An 18,001-nucleotide genomic window follows, 5' to 3' on the forward strand; every position below is an offset into this window, starting at 1 on the left:
AGAGGGGAGGCATAAGATATCACAAAACTCAGCAGCTGTCAGGGTTACGATCTGTGATAATACATAATTTGTGATATGTTCTCAACATTGTGTTTTTTACACCTTAGCTTCAGCTCAGTGTGCCATTAATACCAATAAGATGCAAGTTGTGAAGTGGAAAGATGATTATTTATTGTATTAAATATTGATTTGAAAGAATTGTAGAAAGTTAAAAACCTCTGGGATGCTAATCTTTTGCTAATGTTATTATTTGCTTGCGTGATGGTTTTATTGTTTATGTGATGTATACATTCCATGCAGTCAAATGACTTTACAACAAGATGATTTAAAACCAGCCACAGTAACAGCCCCCAGATGAAAGAGAAGCAGAGATTCCAAACAGGATGTTCATAGCAGCGGAAGTGTGACAGGAGAGAAACGTACGCAGTCGCTCCAAAATCTCCTCGTCCGTCATCTTGGACTTCTTCCTCTGCCGGTCCGTGTGCCGGTACAGGGTGCTGGAGGTGTTCTCGGGGGCCTGTGATTCGGGCGGGGTTGTGTCCTCCTTCACAGGGGCGGGGGGCGCCGCTGGCTCCATGACTGAGCGGGTGAAGATCTGCCGGGACGGGACACCCTCATTAGACTCGGGACACCCCCCTGTGACCCAGGACACCCCCCTGTGACTCGGGACACCCCCATCAGACTTGGGACACCCCCCTGTGACCCAGGACACCCCCATCAGACTTGGGACACCCCCATTAGACTTGGGACACCCCCATCAGACTTGGGACACCCCCATCAGACTCAGGACACCCCCATTAGACTCGGGACACCCCCATTAGACCCGGGACACCCCCATTAGACCCGGGACACCCCCATGAGACTCGGGACACCCCCATTAGACCCGGGACACCCCCATTAGACCCGGGACACCCTCATTAGACTCGGGACACCCCCATTAGACCCGGGACACCCCCATTAGACCCGGGACACCCCCATGAGACTCAGGACACCCCCATTAGACCCGGGACACCCCCATGAGACTCGGGACACCCCCATTAGACCCGGGACACCCCCATCAGACTCGGGACACCCCCATCAGACCCGGGACACCCCCATCAGACTCGGGACACCTCCATTAGACAAAATGTCCCTTTCTGCGAAAGGTTCACATGAACGCTAAGCGAACACATCATTATTCTAACCACCTACATATTCTGTTTTTTCCTATAAAAAACTGTTATAACTATTATAACCATTGTCAAAAAAAGAAATATATATATTTGTGAAAGCTTTCTGTTCAGTGTCATATTTAGTAAAACTGCAATTTGCTCTAAAGAAATCGGTATATTTACTCCACTGAGGTATATGCAGGTTTCCATGCAACCCCTCACATGGCATTACACAAATGCATGTTTTGGATGACTGTTCTCACAGATGCATGTTTTGGATGACTGTTCTCACAGATGCATGTTTTGGATGACTGTTCTCACAGATGCATGTTTTGGATGACTGTTCTCACAGATGCATGTTTTGGATGACTGTTCTCACAAATGTGTGTTTTGGATGACTGTTCTCACAGATGCATGTTTTGGATGACTGTTCTCACAGATGCATGTTTTGGATGACTGTTCTCACAGATTTGGTGTGCTCTGGACGGGGTGCAATAATCGGGGGCAGTTCATTATCATCATCATCATCATCATCCTCTTCTTCCTCATCCTCATCATCCTCCTCTTCGGACACTGGAGGGGCTAGCGGAGGCTCGGAGGCAGTCTTCGTGCCCTGTGGAATAAAGGAAAGCATGCTAACTGCACAGGATTACTTTTACTGTGTTAATTATCTGGGTCTTAAAAAGAGACTAGGCTGTAGGTGCAGTTTTTACCAAAATCCAAATGTTTGATTTCTAGGTGCTGCTTGTCATTTTTGCTAATGGGTTTCAGTAACAGTGGCAATGCCAGCATGTTCACTGTGTGTATGCCACATGGTCAGCCTGCTGGAAGCATCTCCAGAGGGAGGCAGTGGGGGCAATGCCTTCATTTTGCCCGATTCTCTCACCACAGTGGAGGAGGCAGCGGGGGCAATGCCCTCATTTTGCCCCATTCTCTCCCCACAGTGGAGGAGGCAGCGGGGGCAATGCCCTCATTTTGCCCCCTTCTCTCCCCACAGTGGAGGAGGCAGAGGAACACTTCTCCCCCCTCTGAGCATATTTTTGATTTATTATATTTATTTTATTTTTATTTATTTATTTATTTGACAGGGACAATACACATAGGGGCGACATAGCTCAGGAGGTAAGAGCGGTTGTCTGGCAGTCGGAGGGTTGCCGGTTCGATCCCCGCCCTGGGTGTGTCGAAGTGTCCTTGAGCAAGATACCTAACCCCTAACTGCTCTGGTGAATGAGAGGCATCAATTGTAATGCGCTTTGGATAAAAGCACTATATAAATGCAGTCCATTTATATAAATACAGTCCATTTACATTGATCAACATCACTATTCTGTGATGTAAATGTGCCAGATTTAGCCAGATCGCTAATTTGCATCTGTTGTCCCTGGGCAGGCTGATGTTAACATTAATGATGTTAATACAGAAGACAAGGTGTCACTGCAGACCAGAAAACCGCTCCCGTAGACCACAGAAATGAACACACAAGCGCACTGTTATCAAACCATGACAGACACGCTTCATAGTGGCTTTAAGGTTCATTCACCGCAGTTCTGCCATGTGTCCACTAGGGGAAGCATGTCAAGCCTGACTACTAGTCTGCATCTGTGAAGCTGCAAGCAGAAGCGATGAAGCTGAAGATGAAGCAGGGCTCTGACATCAGCAGATACCAGCCGACGGAACGCCTGAGACGCCAGTGGGGCCTGAACACCTGAAATTCAACCCTCACCCCTGACTCTCGCATGTATAATTCAGGGTTTAAAAAGTTCCTTTACTGCACACCTGAGTCTGGAGCCTGAAATGAGAGGTAAAGCACTGCTGCCGAATGATGACAATACTCTATCCTCTCTCCCCGACTCCTGGAACTCCAGTATTAATGGTTATTTCCTGTACCCTTACTCATCCTTACCCTAAAACATCTCTACCCTAACACATCCCTTCCCTAATACATTTGTACCCTTACCCATCCATACCCTTACCCATCTCTACCCTAACACATCTGTACCCTGACACATCCCTTCCCTAATACATTTGTACCCTTACTCATCCATATCCTCACCCATCTCTACCCGAACACATCTATGCACTGTCACATCTCGACCCTAACCCATTCCTACCCTTACAGATTGATTACCCTAATTCATTCTTTTCTATGAGGGTATATTAAATATGCTATTTTCAGTATTGTTGACATAACATAATTATTTCTGTCCAGGAATGATCACAGTTATTACAGGAAGAAAAATAGCTTTGATTCAGGGAAGCTAGTTTCTTATTTTATTTAGATATTTCTGTCATGCAACAAAAGAAAAAAGCAGACATGCACAGAGTTCCTCAAACGTGAATACAGAAGTCTCCAGAAAAACCCAAGAATCCAGAAAAACCCAAGACTCCAGAAAAACCCAAGACTCCAGAAAAACACAAGACTCCAGAAAAACCAGAGACTCCAGAAAAACACAAGACTCAAGAAAAACACTATTAAATAAAAAAGACTATTACATTACATTACAGGCATTTGGCAGACGCTCTTATCCAGAGCGACGTACAACAAAGTGTATAACCATAACCAGGAACAAGTATGACGAAACCCCTAGAGAGAAGTACCGGTCCAAGTGCAGGGAACAACCGCATAGTTCAACTTGGACCCTGAAGGTTAAACTGATTAACACTAACACAACGAGAACGGCAACAACGCAATCTATGGAAAAAATTAAACAGAATGTGTGTGTGTGTGTGCGCAACTATGTGTGTAACTGTGTGTATGTGTGTGTGAGAGAGAGAGTGTGTGTGTGTATGTATGTGTGTGTGTGTGTGTGTGTGTGAGAGAGAGTGTGTGTGTATGTGTGTGTGAGAGAGAGAATGTGTGTGTGTGTACAGTATGTGTGTGTACTGCATATAGTATGAAGTGGCTTTCTTCCTCCATTTTTCAAGCTGCTATAAAAACCCTTTTCCCATTTGGTAGAGGTGAGAAGTGGAAGCTGCCTGCACACACCTGCAGGAAGCCTGTTGCAGCCCCTCTCTTTCTAACATATGCAGTGGATGAACACTTGAGATGAAGAAATTCCCACATTTAAAGTAAGTCCAAAAGCCCACTCCACAACCAGCCATTTTCCCAATCCGTTATTCTCTTACACTGCAGCAGCGAGGACACAAGTCCAGAGGTCATGAGCACGTTTTGCCAGGAAGTGAGATGCTATCCAGGGATCATGGGTCATGTCACATGCTGAGGTGATGTCCCAGGTTTGAGTCAATACGTACCTGACAGGTGGAGCAAGTTAGTTCAGAGCATGCAATAGAGGAGTACAGAAGGACTACAACACTGTGTTAAAGGACTACAACACTGTCTAAGAAAGAATTACTGAGGAATGGAGATGGAAGATGGGTTAGGGTTGAGCTCAGCATATCTAAGATCAGCTGAGCATGTTGAGCAGAGCTAAGTCTGACAGGAGAATTGCTGAAAAACTGAGCAAATGGTGTGCAGTAGCAGCAAATGCTCTATCAAGCTATAAATCAACCAATCAAACCATCAGTGTACAAATCAACCAATCAGACAGTCAATATTTAAATCAACCAAACAAACAGTCAATCAACCTATAAATCAAGCTGCCAATAATGGCAATGTTCTGTGGGGGCCTGTCTTTGCTATCCTGAGGCATTCAAATGAAACATTTGAGCCAAATACATCAGTTTGTCAGCTTGATTTAGTTATGTTTCATATAAAAACGCATGCTCTTTCATGTTGAATAACATCTGTGGAAAAGGTTAGTGCATTTTATTTTGACACTTTTTGTAAGGGAAATGAACTTTTGACTGGCATCATAACTGAAGCATCTATCTTCTCTCCATTCCGTCACTATCATTTTAAGAGGTAATTGTTCAGTGTTCCAAGATGATCATAACCTTTTGAAAACATCAGCGTCAATGTATATTATGAGTTTATTATATGTGGAAATAAATATATATATGGTACATATTATATGTGTATATCATATGTATATATAAACATGTGTATGAGGTGTGTATTACTTGTGTGTATATATACATGTGTGTATATATGTGCATATAAATATGTATATGAAGTGTATATTATATGTTTATATATGTACATATAAATATGTATATGAGGTGTATGTTATATACGTGTATTATATTACATCACATACATTTGGCAGACGCTCTTGTCCAGAGTGACGTACAACAAAGTTATATGTATATGAGGTGTATGTTGTATGTGTATATTGTATGTATATAAGGTATATGTTGTATGTGTATATTGTATGTATATGAGGTGTATGTTGTATGTGTATGACGTGTATATTATATGTATAACGTGCAGGTGTGGCATATCATGTATATAAAGCATGTGAGGCGTTACCTTGTCAAATAAAGCGCTGCAGGTTCTAAGGCTGGCAGGTGGTCCGGAGGACAGTAGCCGGTTCTGAGTGTGAGAATGGGAGGGGCTTACACACAAACCAGCAGAACAGCAAATGGACTGGGGGGGAGGGGCTTACACACAAACCAGCAGAACAGCAAATGGACTGGGGGGGAGGGGTTTACACACAAACCAGCAGAACAGCAAATGGACTGGGGGGGAGGGGCTTACACACAGACCAGCAGAACAAGAAATGGACTGGAGGGGGAGGGGCTTACACACAAACCAGCATAACAGCAAATGGACTGGGGGGGAGAGGCTTACACACAAACCAGCATAACAGCAAATGGACTGGGGGGGGAGGGGCTTACACACAGACCAGCAGAACAGCAAATGGACTGGGGGGGAGGGGCTTACACACAGACCAGCAGAACAGCAAATGGACTGGGGGGGGGGGGGGCTTACACACAAACCAGCATAACAGCAAATGGACTGGGGGGGGAGGGGCTTACACACAGACCAGCAGAACAGCAAATGGACTGGGGGGGGGGGGGGGCTTACACACAAACCAGCATAACAGCAAATGGACTGGAGGGGAGAGGCTTACACACAAACCAGCATAACAGCAAATGGACTGGGGGGGAGGGGCTTACACACAAACCAGCAGAACAGCAAATGGACTGGGGGGGGGGGGGGGGGGGGGGGGGGGAGGGTTTACACACAAACCAGCAGAACAGCAAATGAACTGGGGGGGGAGGGGGATTTTACACACAAACCAGCACACAAAGGCAAATAGCCTGGGTGGGGGGCAAGGGATTTTGGACATGAACCGATACAAAAACAAATGGCCTGGGTGGGGTGGAGGGGGTGGATTTTACACACAAACCAACACACAAGTAAATGAACTGGGTGGGGTGGGGGCACTAGTTTAATGTCATTGACTTAAATTCACTCATGAAGCTGATTAGATTTTTTTAAATTGAAAAAAGGTGGTTCCACAGTTACTGTAGTGTCAGGTTTCTCTATCAACACTGCTGTCTGCACAGACACCCCAACACATTTCTTCTGAAGCTTCTGAGACATGAAGCACACAGAGCTTACGGCATCAAGCCGAAGCCTTTCTGATGGGACTGCACTGAAGAACCGGTCTAAACTGGCATGCGTGCTCTGAAAGATTGAAAGATAGACATAGACTTAATTGATGTAAAAACCACAATGTCAGCAGTTTCTCTTTATGTGTACTGCATGGGTTGCTGGGTCAGTTAATGAGGAGAGGATATGAAATGGACTCTTAAGGGTAATCTGTCTGTTGCTCTACTCATCCTTCTATCATTATTTTCATCCTTCTATCCTTCAACTGATTACCAGTTTCTAGCCTTCATCATCATGTATTATTAAGTGCATTATCTATTGCATTACTAATTGTCAGTGTTTTCCACCACAGAACCCCACTGATTTTCAGAACATTGGGTCAAAGGGGGATGTTGTGGTTTCTGATATGACTTCATATGAATACGCAGTCTCTAACCTGCCCGACTCAACATCCATCCACAGTTATGAGGAACGAGGCAGGCCTGTAGCTCTGACTTCTCCCCAAAAAACTCTGTTTAAATGATCTGAAGGTCAAAGGTCAACACAGAGGTCACTGATACGGGTTTCTGTTTCCAGTCTACAGCTTTACCTGTTGTTCTTGAACAGCAATTAAATGTTTAAAAATGTTATTCTCACTGAACAGTAAGAGTAACAGTAAGATGCCGTATTTCTCTGCTACAAGTTTCACACTTACAAATAGCAAGCCTGTTCATTGCTCATTCTAGTGACTTTATACAATGTATGACCTTACTCATGTATGTGTCCATCGCCTAATTATTAATAAACTGTCAGCATTTAAGTTGTTTCCCCCCTACTTTCACTTTCTAATATTTATTGACTAACTACAAATTTTTATTATAACTCCAAATAATAATAATAAATAACACATTATGATTCAGATCACATTTTAGATCTTGTCCCATTGATGTAGAAAAAAGAACTTCAACACCATAGAAACCGATTGATTTGTAGCACTGAAAGTGTGATTATAACAGCACTAAAAGCAGCCTCGAGTGAAGTCATCAGGTAAAGTCTTAAATTCAAAACTAAATGTTCTCAGTGTGTTTTTTAGAGAATCCACGTGATATTTGTGAATGAATAAATAGTGTATTATTCCAAATGATATTATAGCCTCAAATCCTTTTAAAGATAATTATAATCAGGGACTTTATGAAAAAGTTTATGCTGAGAACATTGAGTACGGGTGTAACTGAAAGTAATTTGGAATATACATAATTTTATTGATGAAACGGGGCCAGTGACACTAGTATTTTATATTTTTCCACATATGTTTCTGGAAATAATGCTACTTCTTTATAATGAGCAAATGATATAATATGACACTTGAATACTTAATCAATTAATGCACTATATTCTTGTTGCTGTTATTACTTACATGGCAATATAATATAGATCATCAAATTTTATTTCAAAAGTGACAGCTGCATGCCTTTATATTGGCCCTGGAAGGATGCTGGAATCTAAAGCAACTGGAAACAGAATGCCTAACACTGAGAGGGGCCTAAGACTAACTATCCTTTCCCATTCAAGCCATCTTGACTTTCCCCTCTGGGAATTGCTGGGAACATTTACACCACTTGAGACTGTTCTTTTATGAGGTACCCTACATACATATTATCTATACAGAAAATATTCAAATTCTCAATGCCATTTTCACTTTGGAATGACAGTCTAGTACCACTATGATCAGAGTGCATTATGGGACACGGCTTTCCTGTCCATGTGAGCAGAAGTACAGTATTATACTGTGGTCTTAATCATTGATGAGCAAACCTTGATAGCCTTGCTCTGCACAAAGGGTTGTGTTACAGAGAACACTATCTTAAGACCACTGTAAGAGTGACACAAACAGTCTCAAATGCACCCAGTTTCCCATGTCACAGTTCTACTGTGTCCCAGTATAATTGTTCAGGGTCAGTTTGTGGAAAATTCACACATATTTCCTTAAATATACAGCTACAATTCACACTTCATGCACCACAAAATTTCAGTGACAGCTGAAAAGATCCCCTAAAATATGCAATTTGCCCAGTGGCTCACAAGTCAAAGCTGTGAAACCACCCTCTTAAGTAGCAGGATCAGAACTGTCACTAAATCAGCTTCAAATCAGCACTAAATCAGCATCAAATCAGCACTAAATCAGCATCAAATCAGCACTAAATCAGCATCAAATCAGCACCAAATCATCCCTAAATCAGCGCTAAATCTGCACCAAATCAGCCCTAAATCAGCACTAAATCAATACTAAATCAGCACTAAATCAGCACTAAATCAATACTAAATCAGCACAAAATTAGCACAAAATCAGCACTACATCAGGAACCTGAGTTGATGGTGTAAACAAGCCAGCTGCTTGAAATAGCTGATAAAACTGTCCTTTAAACAGCTGACACAGCGCCTATTACTGCTCTGGTACAAACCAGCACCGTTGACTTCCAATGCAACAATACTGGAGTCATTAATGTGTCACACACAAACAAAAATGAGCTGTACAGATTCATAAGAGGTGAGATTCAGTCTGGAACAGCCCAGGAATCCCTGAATCCTGCTTCGTGGGGAACTGGCATGCACTTCCAGAACCTGAAGCTTCCTCATATGTCACTCAGAGTGAGGTGTGTGACTCACCTCACTCTGAAACTACTCAGGTTACACACACTGATGTGTTCATGGCATGAATGATATGTGGGATTCAAACAATAATGGACAAAACAAATTTTTAGAATTCATGGCAACAAAATCAGGGAAAGTCCATTTTTCTTCCACAGTTGCCAAAATCAATGAAAGCTTTTATTTTCTGTAAACTAGACTTCCTGAATGATCATGTTAAGGGGGAAAGGCCTACTACCATTTTACAGACAGGCATTTATGCATGACTGCAGTCAATGCTTAGACATTGACAAATGGACAACCAAAAACTGTCAGGTAGTGTCAAAAGTCTAGTATTATTGATCAACAGTAGTCAAGAGTAAACATTCTATAGGAAAGTTGAAACAGCTCAGAAAGTGATATGATTTTATTGAGGAATGTGTGTGAAAGGACATATTGTAAAATTGACACAGCAAGAATATAGAAGGCTTGATGACCCTAGCTCTATACACAGACAGAAGGCAAAGACCATAGAAGTCTTGAAGGGGCCTAGCTCCGCAAAGAGAAAAAGTTAAAGACCATAGAAGGCTTGGTGAGGCCTAGCTCCAGGTATGAAATGTAAAACCATAGAAGGCTTGATGTGGCCTAGCTTCACACAGAGACAAAAAGTAATTTGACTGGAAATGAAGCCCACAGAACCTTGTGAATCATTCGTCAGTGATGCTCGAACACATGCAAGACCAATGGCTCTGATTAGCTAGAGCTAAGGAAACTCATCTGTGGCCTGCTGAAACTAAGTTTAGCCTGCTATATTGTATAACATGTAAACAAATGAATAATTTAATAACTACAGCAGTGTGAGGACACATTGAGTTGAAACCCTGTAAACTCTGAGCGTCTGAATGCGCATATTTGCATTATTATGAGATCTAGACTATTTCAAATGCTTTTTTTCCACGAAGTTGCGCATTCCTTTGCTATACAGAATGATTCAGAAATTATCTGAGATAGGGAGCTTTACAGAAATATATTTATTTAAAAAACAAAGGTGAACTGCATGTTTTCCACAGAAGAAAACTCAACCCTGCTTCTTACAAAATGGCCTCCTTTCTGCTCCTCACACACCTGCTTTTAACATGTTAGTAATAATCACCAGCAGGTGTGCAGCTGGCCTTAATCAGTCACAGATACTGAGACTATTAGTAGTTAAAGGGACACTGCACTTACAACGATGTGTGAAACATGAGATGTTCCCTTATGGCATGTTAAAACATTTCAATCAAACACAAATTCCTTGTGAAGAAGCTTTCATCTTTACACTCTTTCCATGATAGATTTCATAACAACAAAACCTTCATCATTAAGAGGTGCTGATACTCTCATATACAAGGGATGATATGCAAATGGAAACAAATATCTGAACACCCAAAAATGCCAAGTTACTCACAGACACAAAGCTCTGTCTATAATTCATTAGAACTTGCTAAATCTGAGCCTGTGGTCATTGAGGATATTTCCCAAGGAAACCCTGAAATGTGGCAGACTCTCTGTACTGTATAGGTGTGGGGCATACCTGCCATCCCTACCATCAAGTGTATTTAGAAGTTCTGAGTAAACTGCTTACCAGAGTGTTAGCTGCCATGTAACCATGTGCTGATTTATCTGAAAAACAGAGGAATATGAATACATAAAATAACCCTTAATGATGTAATTCATGAGCAGCCATATTCATCATAATGTATTTAGAGAGAGCCCCTTTATTTTCCAGGACAAATGAGCAAAAAAAGATTATTTTATATAAATAACTTCCACACATTTATCAAATTGCGTTCATCATTCAGTGCATTTTGTGTATAAAAGCGTACTTGCAAAAAGACATTAGATTGTTATTGATTTTCCCAATGGATTAGCAACAGCCCTGCTTTTGAGTGCTGTGGCGGCACTTCACATTATTACAATGAATGTTTTGGTTCCTAGCCTTTCTCCAGGATTTAATTTCAGCATCAACTTACACAGCTCACTTACACATCATTCTCTCAGCCCGGTGCCTAAGTAAGATATCCTTAACATTCATTAAAACCGTCAGCTCTGGGTTAAACAGAAATGCACAGGAAAGCATTGGGTGCTGACCTCCGGAGGTAAAACTCATGTACTTCTGGTTGTTGACTGTTTCTTTGGAGTCGTAGAATTTGAGGACGTCCAGAACGGCTTGGGGGTTTTTCTTCTGCTCAAGCTTTGTGATGTTCGAGGTCTGCAGGAGTCGGGCCCACTGCTCTGGGATGCCCTGAGATGAGGGACAAGAACCCACCTGAGTGTTAGCACTGGTGCTAATGATCCCATTCAGTCACTATGGCATTTCACTAGAGCAGTGATCCCATTCATTCACTATGGCGTCTCACTAGAGTAGTGATCTCATTCATTCACTATGGCGTCTCACTAGAGTAGTGATCTCATTCATTCACTATGGCGTCTCACTAGAGTTGTGATCCCATTCAGTCACTATGGCGTCTCACTAGAGTAGTGATCTCATTCATTCACTATGGCATTTCACAACAGTAGTGATCCCATTCAGTTAGCATCGCATTGCTCACTGCAGTGTGTCCATGTAAAAGAAGTATGCGTTTAGGCTGCTCTTTGGATTGTTTGAGGAGTTGAACCCTCTCTGAGCAATGGGGTCTGTGGGGGTCACTGAGCACTAATACTGGTTCCACTGTGACACTGCAGCACAGTGGGGGTCACTGAGCACTAATACTGGTTCCACTGTGACACTGCAGCACACTGGGGGTCACTGAGCACTAATACTAGTTCCACTGTGACACTGCAGCACACTGGGGGTCACTGAGCACTAATACTGGTTCCACTGTGACACTGCAGCACACTGGGGGTCACTAGGCACTAATACTAGTTCCACTGTGACACTGCAGCACACTGGGGGTCACTGAGCACTAATACTGGTTCCACTGTGACACTGCAGCACACTGGGGGTCACTGAGGTGCATTCAGAACTCACGGTGAATTCCCCGGTTACAGCGTCGAAGCCCACGTGTATTGTGTGCTCAAAGTCCGAAGGCAGAGAGATTTCCGGACGTTCCTTCTCCTTCTTCTTATTGGCTGCAGAGAGTGAAGATGGAACAGATGGTGACCAAAATTATTTCAGTGGGGGGGGGGGGGCAGCAGGGTCAGATGGGCAGGGGGGGGAGCAGGGGCAGGTTAGTGGGGGGGGCTGGGGTCAGGTGCAGGTGGAGGAGGGGAACAGGGGCAGGGAGCGGGGGCAGGTGAGTGGGCAGGGGCAGGTGCAGTTGGGCGGGAGTGGGGGGCAGGAAGCGGGGGCAGGTGCAGGTGGGTGGGGGTAGGAGCAGGTGAGTGGGGGTAGGTGCAGGTGGGTGGGGGCAGGAGCAGGTGGGCGGGAGTGGGGGTAGATGCAGGTGGGTGGGGGTAGGTGCAGGTGGGTGGGGGTAGGGGTAGATACAGGTGGGTGGGGGCAGGTGCAGGTGGGTGGGGGTAGGAGCAGGTGAGTGGGGGTAGGTGCAGGTGGGTGGGGGTAGGTGCTGGTGGGTGAGGGTAGGTGCAGGTGGGTGGGGGTAGGTGCTGGTGGGTGGGGGTAGGAGCAGGTGGGTGGGGGTAGGTGCTGGTGGGTGGGGGTAGGTGCTGGTGGGAGGGGGTAGGAGCAGGTGAGTGGGGGTAGGAGCAGGTGGGTGGGGGGGGCAGGTGTAGGTGAGTGGGAGTGGGGGTAGGAGCAGGTGGGTGGGGGGTACATGCAGGTGAGTGGGGGTAGGTGCAGATGGGTGGGGGCAGGTGCTGGTGGGTGAGGGGTACATGCAGGTGAGTGGGGGTAGGTGCAGATGGGTGGGGGTAGGTGCTGGTGGGTGGGGGTAGGAGCAGGTGGGTGGGGGTAGGTGCTGGTGGGTGGGGGTAGGTGCTGGTGGGTGGGGGTAGGAGCAGGTGGGTGGGGGTAGGTGCTGGTGGGTGAGGGTAGGTGCAGGTGGGTGAGGGGTAGGTGCTGGTGGGTGAGGGTAGGTGCAGGTGGGTGGGGGTAGGAGCAGGTGGGTGGGGGTAGGTGCAGGTGGGTGGGGGTAGGTGCTGGTGGGTGGGGGTAGGTGCTGGTGGGTGAGGGTAGGTGCAGGTGGGTGGGGGTAGGTGCTGGTGGGTGAGGGTAGGTGCAGGTGGGTGAGGGGTAGGTGCTGGTGGGTGAGGGTAGGTGCAGGTGGGTGGGGGTAGGAGCAGGTGGGTGGGGGTAGGTGCTGGTGGGTGGGGGTAGGTGCTGGTGTGTGAGGGTAGGTGCAGGTGGGTGGGGGTAGGTGCTGGTGGGTGAGGGGTACACGCAGGTGAGCTCACTCTTGTCTCCTCCGGGAAAGATGGAGCGCAGTCGAGCCTTCCTGTTCTTCTCCTCTGGAGCCATTGGGAGCGGTTTGGAGCTGAGATTCACTGAGGAAGAGTCTCTGCTGTTACTGTTCATTCTCAATGGGGGGGCTGGTGCTTTCTCTTCAGGTTCCACACTGTGGGACATCTTTAGCAGCACTCACAGCGTCCTGGAACAGAAAGAAGCTGAGATCAAAACACCATTCTCTCTCAGATTATTGCAAATGAAGAAACTGTTCTTTCCAGAAAGAAGGAACAACTGTAGTGCCATATATTTTACTGAATATACCTTACTGGCATGGCTACATATTCATTACTCGCTAATTTTGAAAACGAAATGAAATACTTAATTAAAGACAAGTCCTTTCGGGTAAACGCTGAGAGTGCTGCTCTATCCCAGAGTGCACTGCTGGTTTCTCTGGCCCCACACTGACCCAGAATCGCCCCAGAACGCCAGAGTCAGCACATTTTTATGAGACACGCCTAGTGAGGGACACAGTGTCCATATTATGTTCCCTGGAGCACAATATTACCCAGCATCCAATATCTTCAGCTCTCAAAGGCCTGGGAAGGAGCAGCTCTAGTCTGATCTCATGAGGTCACTGTATCCTATAATCTCCTCAGAATCCCAAAATCTTCAATTTCCTGTCCTCTGCAGCTCTTTTAACTTTTCCCCTCCAGAAATGAGAGATTTATCAGAAGAGGAGAGGTTTGAAATAAGTTTGTGGGTTAATTTCTCACGCATTTCTCAGAAGTTTGTGGGTTCATTTCTCACGCATTTCTCACAAGTTTGTGGGTTAATTTCTGTCTCCACACCCTTTGAGCAGAGTTGGGGTTAATCAGCAGAGTTGGGGTTAATCAGAAGCAGCTCAGTGCTTTAAATGTATGACGTGTGAAATGCACGTTGTTTAAGCTCATTTAAATAAATGATATTAAAATCATAACGGCACCTTGAAGAGTGGAGCTTGAGAAACCTGCTGGGATCACATAATTTATTTCAGGAGCAGAGCCGAGAGTTGTAACGCATTTATTCAAAGCCTTGCAGCCAGATCTGTTCCATCGTATACAGAGTATCAGATTTAAATAGCACATTTACACTATTCCCTCTTAGCTTCAGCATCCTGCCTTACACAGACACACACAGAGAAAATTATTTTCAAATTTAGTTTTTGTGAGCGTGTGTGTGAGTGTGTGAGTGTGTGTGTTTGTGTGCATTTGTACCATATGCATATAACCTAATAAGAGCTCTCTCTCCATGCTTGCTCTGTTTTATGTCAGCAATTAATCTGCATTGGTCTCATATAATAATACCCCCCCCCCCAGCCCCCAGCCCATCACAGGCTCACTAATGAGGCATAGAGACAGCATGGCAGTGCCCCCCCCCCCTCCCCCGAGTGGATACTTGCTGTATTTATTTAGGTGGTGCCAGAATTTGCTTTGCATCGATTTCAACTTGTGTAATTATTGGTGAAAGTGTCCATTCCAATATAAAATGCTAAAATTAAAGAATAAATCTCAATTGGACTAGTTTTTATGCCATTACAACATTTAATACATTATTACATTGTAGTACAATTGATTCACTTCAATACAAAATAGGCCTATTTCATATTAAATTGTAATATGTCTTTCAAACTACTTTCAAACTATTGAAATATTCTTATTTATATCCTTCATTTTAAAATGTATTCCTAATTATGCATTTAAACAAGTCATTTGCTCATATATTGTAACATACAGTAGGCTATGTATTATTTTCAATGTGTAAACATCACAATGTGGAATCTACCATGTGCAATATAATATCCCGCACAGCACAGTATAACACAACATAATCCTCTCTATACAACCTACTAGTGCATTAGAACAGCATCTGTGCAAAGCACAACATCACACCAGATTATCTTCTGCACAGAGCATAGCAGAAAATCACACAGAACATCCTTTACTACACAACACACAGTGTAATCCTGAACATCACAAGAGCACATCCACAGAATGCATTTCAAGCATAGAGGAGAAAACCACTCTGAATGTGGTCATGGACGAGAGTGAACCTGACGGCCATCTATCTCTCTCCAGCTGTCACTGCCTCTCCAATAGTGTCCCGACATTTTGAGCTGCACTGACGTATTCAGAATGAATAGATCCAGTCGTTGGATTGGAACCAAAAAGGCACTGTTTCTCTGAGAGGCTGAATGAGGGGATGTGACCTGATGCCTGCAGGTAACCGGCTTCCAGGGGCCTGTCTAGAACGCACAGCTATCGAAAAGAGCAGAGCAATGACTAGGGCAGGTCAACGAGAGACAACCGGGTCCTGACCTCTTACAGATGTAGTTCACTTTCTGGGTTTTTATATTATTTCAGCTTTAGTTAGTTTTTTGGTGCTGTATTTTATGAGGATGTCCTGATTTCTGATGATGTGCACACAGTAGCCCACAGCTTTACAGTTGCAGGTAAAGAGGCATTCAGGTGTTTGAGGTCTAATGTAAAAAATACACTCCAAAGTAACTTGTTCTGTAATCATGTTTACAGAGGCTGTACGTGTGAAGCAATTAATTTCATAGATTCTACTTACAATTACATAAATATTAAATTACAATTATATAAATATTGGTTAAATTTTGCTGTTGCTTCTTTCCTTCTCACATCTCAAGCAGCCCAAGCTCTTCACTCTGAAGCTTCCACTCATATAGGAAGCCATGCCACTGGCCATTCCAGTTTGCTCAAGTACAGTCGTCTCAAGTTTCATTTCCTAGGAAATAGTTCCAGTTGAAAATAAGCTTTTTTTTTCTACAGTCCTGCACATGGCCTCATGGTGGCGCTGTTATCTACGGCCTGCACACGGCCTCATGGTGACGCTGTTCTCTACAGCCTGCAGTCCTGCACACAGCCTCAAGGTGGCGCTATTCTCTATGGCCTGCAGCCCTGCACACGGCCTCATGGTGGCACTGTTCTCTACAGTCCTGCACACGGCCTCATGGTGGTGTTGTTCTCTACGGCCTGCAGCCCTGCACACGGCCTCATGGTGGCGCTGTTCTCTACAGTACTGCACAGGCCCTCATGGTGGCGCTGTTCTCTACGGCCTGCAGTCCTGCACACGGCCGCATGGTGGCGCTGTTCTCTACAGTCCTGCACACGCCCTTACAGTGGCCTAATTAATCGCTGTATGAGTGCTTGCTGACTGCTGAGCTTCTGCAGGGATGGATAAACATGGCAGCTCCTCGGGCGGCAGGCTTTCCTCATCCTTCAGCGAGGCTGAGCATAAAATACTGACCTATTTACAGCACAGACAGGGCAGCCGGCTCAAACCACCCATCCACAGCAGCCCTCAACACTCAGCCCTCAGCCCTCAGCCCTCAGCACTCAGCACTCAGCACTCAGCACTTAGCCCTGCACTCAGCACTCAGCACTCAGACCTGCACTCAGCACTCAGCACTCAGCCCTGTACTCAGCACTCAGCACTTAGCCCTGCACTCAGCACTCAGCACTCAGCCCTGTACTCAACACTCAACCCTGAGCACTCAGCCCTGTACTCAGCACTCAGCCCTGAGCACTCAGCCCTGCACTCAGCACTCAGCACTCAGCACTCAGCCCTGCACTCAGCCCTGTACTCAACACTCAGCCCTGAGCACTTAGCCCTCAGCACTCAGCACTCAGCCCTCAGCCCCCAGCACTCAGCACTCAGCACTCAGCCCTGCACTCAGCACTCAGTACTCAGCCCTGCACTCAGCACTCAGTACTCAGCCCTGCACTCACCACTCAGCACTCAGCCCTGCACTCAGCCCTGTACTCACCACTCAGCCCTGAGCACTTAGCCCTGCACTCAGCACTCAGCCCTCAGCCCCCAGCACTCAGCACTCAGCACTCAGCCCTGCACTCAGCCCTGTACTCAACACTCAGCCCTGAGCACTTAGCCCTGCACTCAGCACTCAGCACTCAGCCCTGTACTCAACACTCAGCCCTGAGCACTTAGCCCTGCACTCAGCACTCAGCACTCAGCCCTGCACTCAGCCCTGTACTCAACACTCATCCCTGAGCACTTAACCCTGCACTCAGCACTCAGCACTCAGCACTCAGCCCTGCATACTGCACTCAGCACTCACAGCCCACATGAATTGTGAGGGTGATCTATCCTGGCAGTGAGTGTGATCTAACCCAGCTGTGAGGGTGATCTATCCTGGTTGCTCTATTCTCTTCTCCTGTGTGTGAAGTCCACCTGAGAGCTCAGACCTGCCGGCAAGCTTCAGGCTTCACCTCTTATGCCCCAACAGCCTGAGCATGAGCCGGGCCCCTGAACCATCCCATAATCAGAGCCATTTTCCATGGAAACTCCACAGAAGCCATATCCCTTTCACACCTCATAATTTTATCTGTTTCTGACCATAAGTGGGGTGCAAGCCTCTGGCCTGGTTGGCCTGCATCA

The 18,001-nt window shown here is 45.4% G+C and overlaps 1 protein-coding gene across 2 annotated transcripts in view; it reads right to left on the reverse strand.

The window, feature by feature from the left end:
* LOC118236696 (serine/threonine-protein kinase PAK 3) overlaps positions 1-18,001 on the reverse strand; it is a 31,412-nt gene that overhangs the window by 9,292 nt on the left and 4,119 nt on the right. Inside the window, exons 2-8 of one of the 2 annotated variants that reach the window (XM_035435263.1) lie at positions 13,552-13,745; positions 12,227-12,327; positions 11,347-11,500; positions 10,841-10,878; positions 5,521-5,583; positions 1,618-1,764; positions 424-595 (exon numbers count right to left, since the gene is read on the reverse strand). In XM_035435263.1, the coding sequence (XP_035291154.1) occupies positions 424-595; positions 1,618-1,764; positions 5,521-5,583; positions 10,841-10,878; positions 11,347-11,500; positions 12,227-12,327; positions 13,552-13,723 (847 nt within the window). In that variant the 5' untranslated portion in view covers positions 13,724-13,745. The remainder of the gene's footprint in view (positions 1-423; positions 596-1,617; positions 1,765-5,520; positions 5,584-10,840; positions 10,879-11,346; positions 11,501-12,226; positions 12,328-13,551; positions 13,746-18,001) is intronic. The other variant, XM_035435264.1, reaches the window with a different exon arrangement.

The sequence above is a fragment of the Anguilla anguilla genome, chromosome 9, assembly GCF_013347855.1.
Source record: "Anguilla anguilla isolate fAngAng1 chromosome 9, fAngAng1.pri, whole genome shotgun sequence".
In the NCBI taxonomy this organism is placed as follows: domain Eukaryota; kingdom Metazoa; phylum Chordata; class Actinopteri; order Anguilliformes; family Anguillidae; genus Anguilla; species Anguilla anguilla.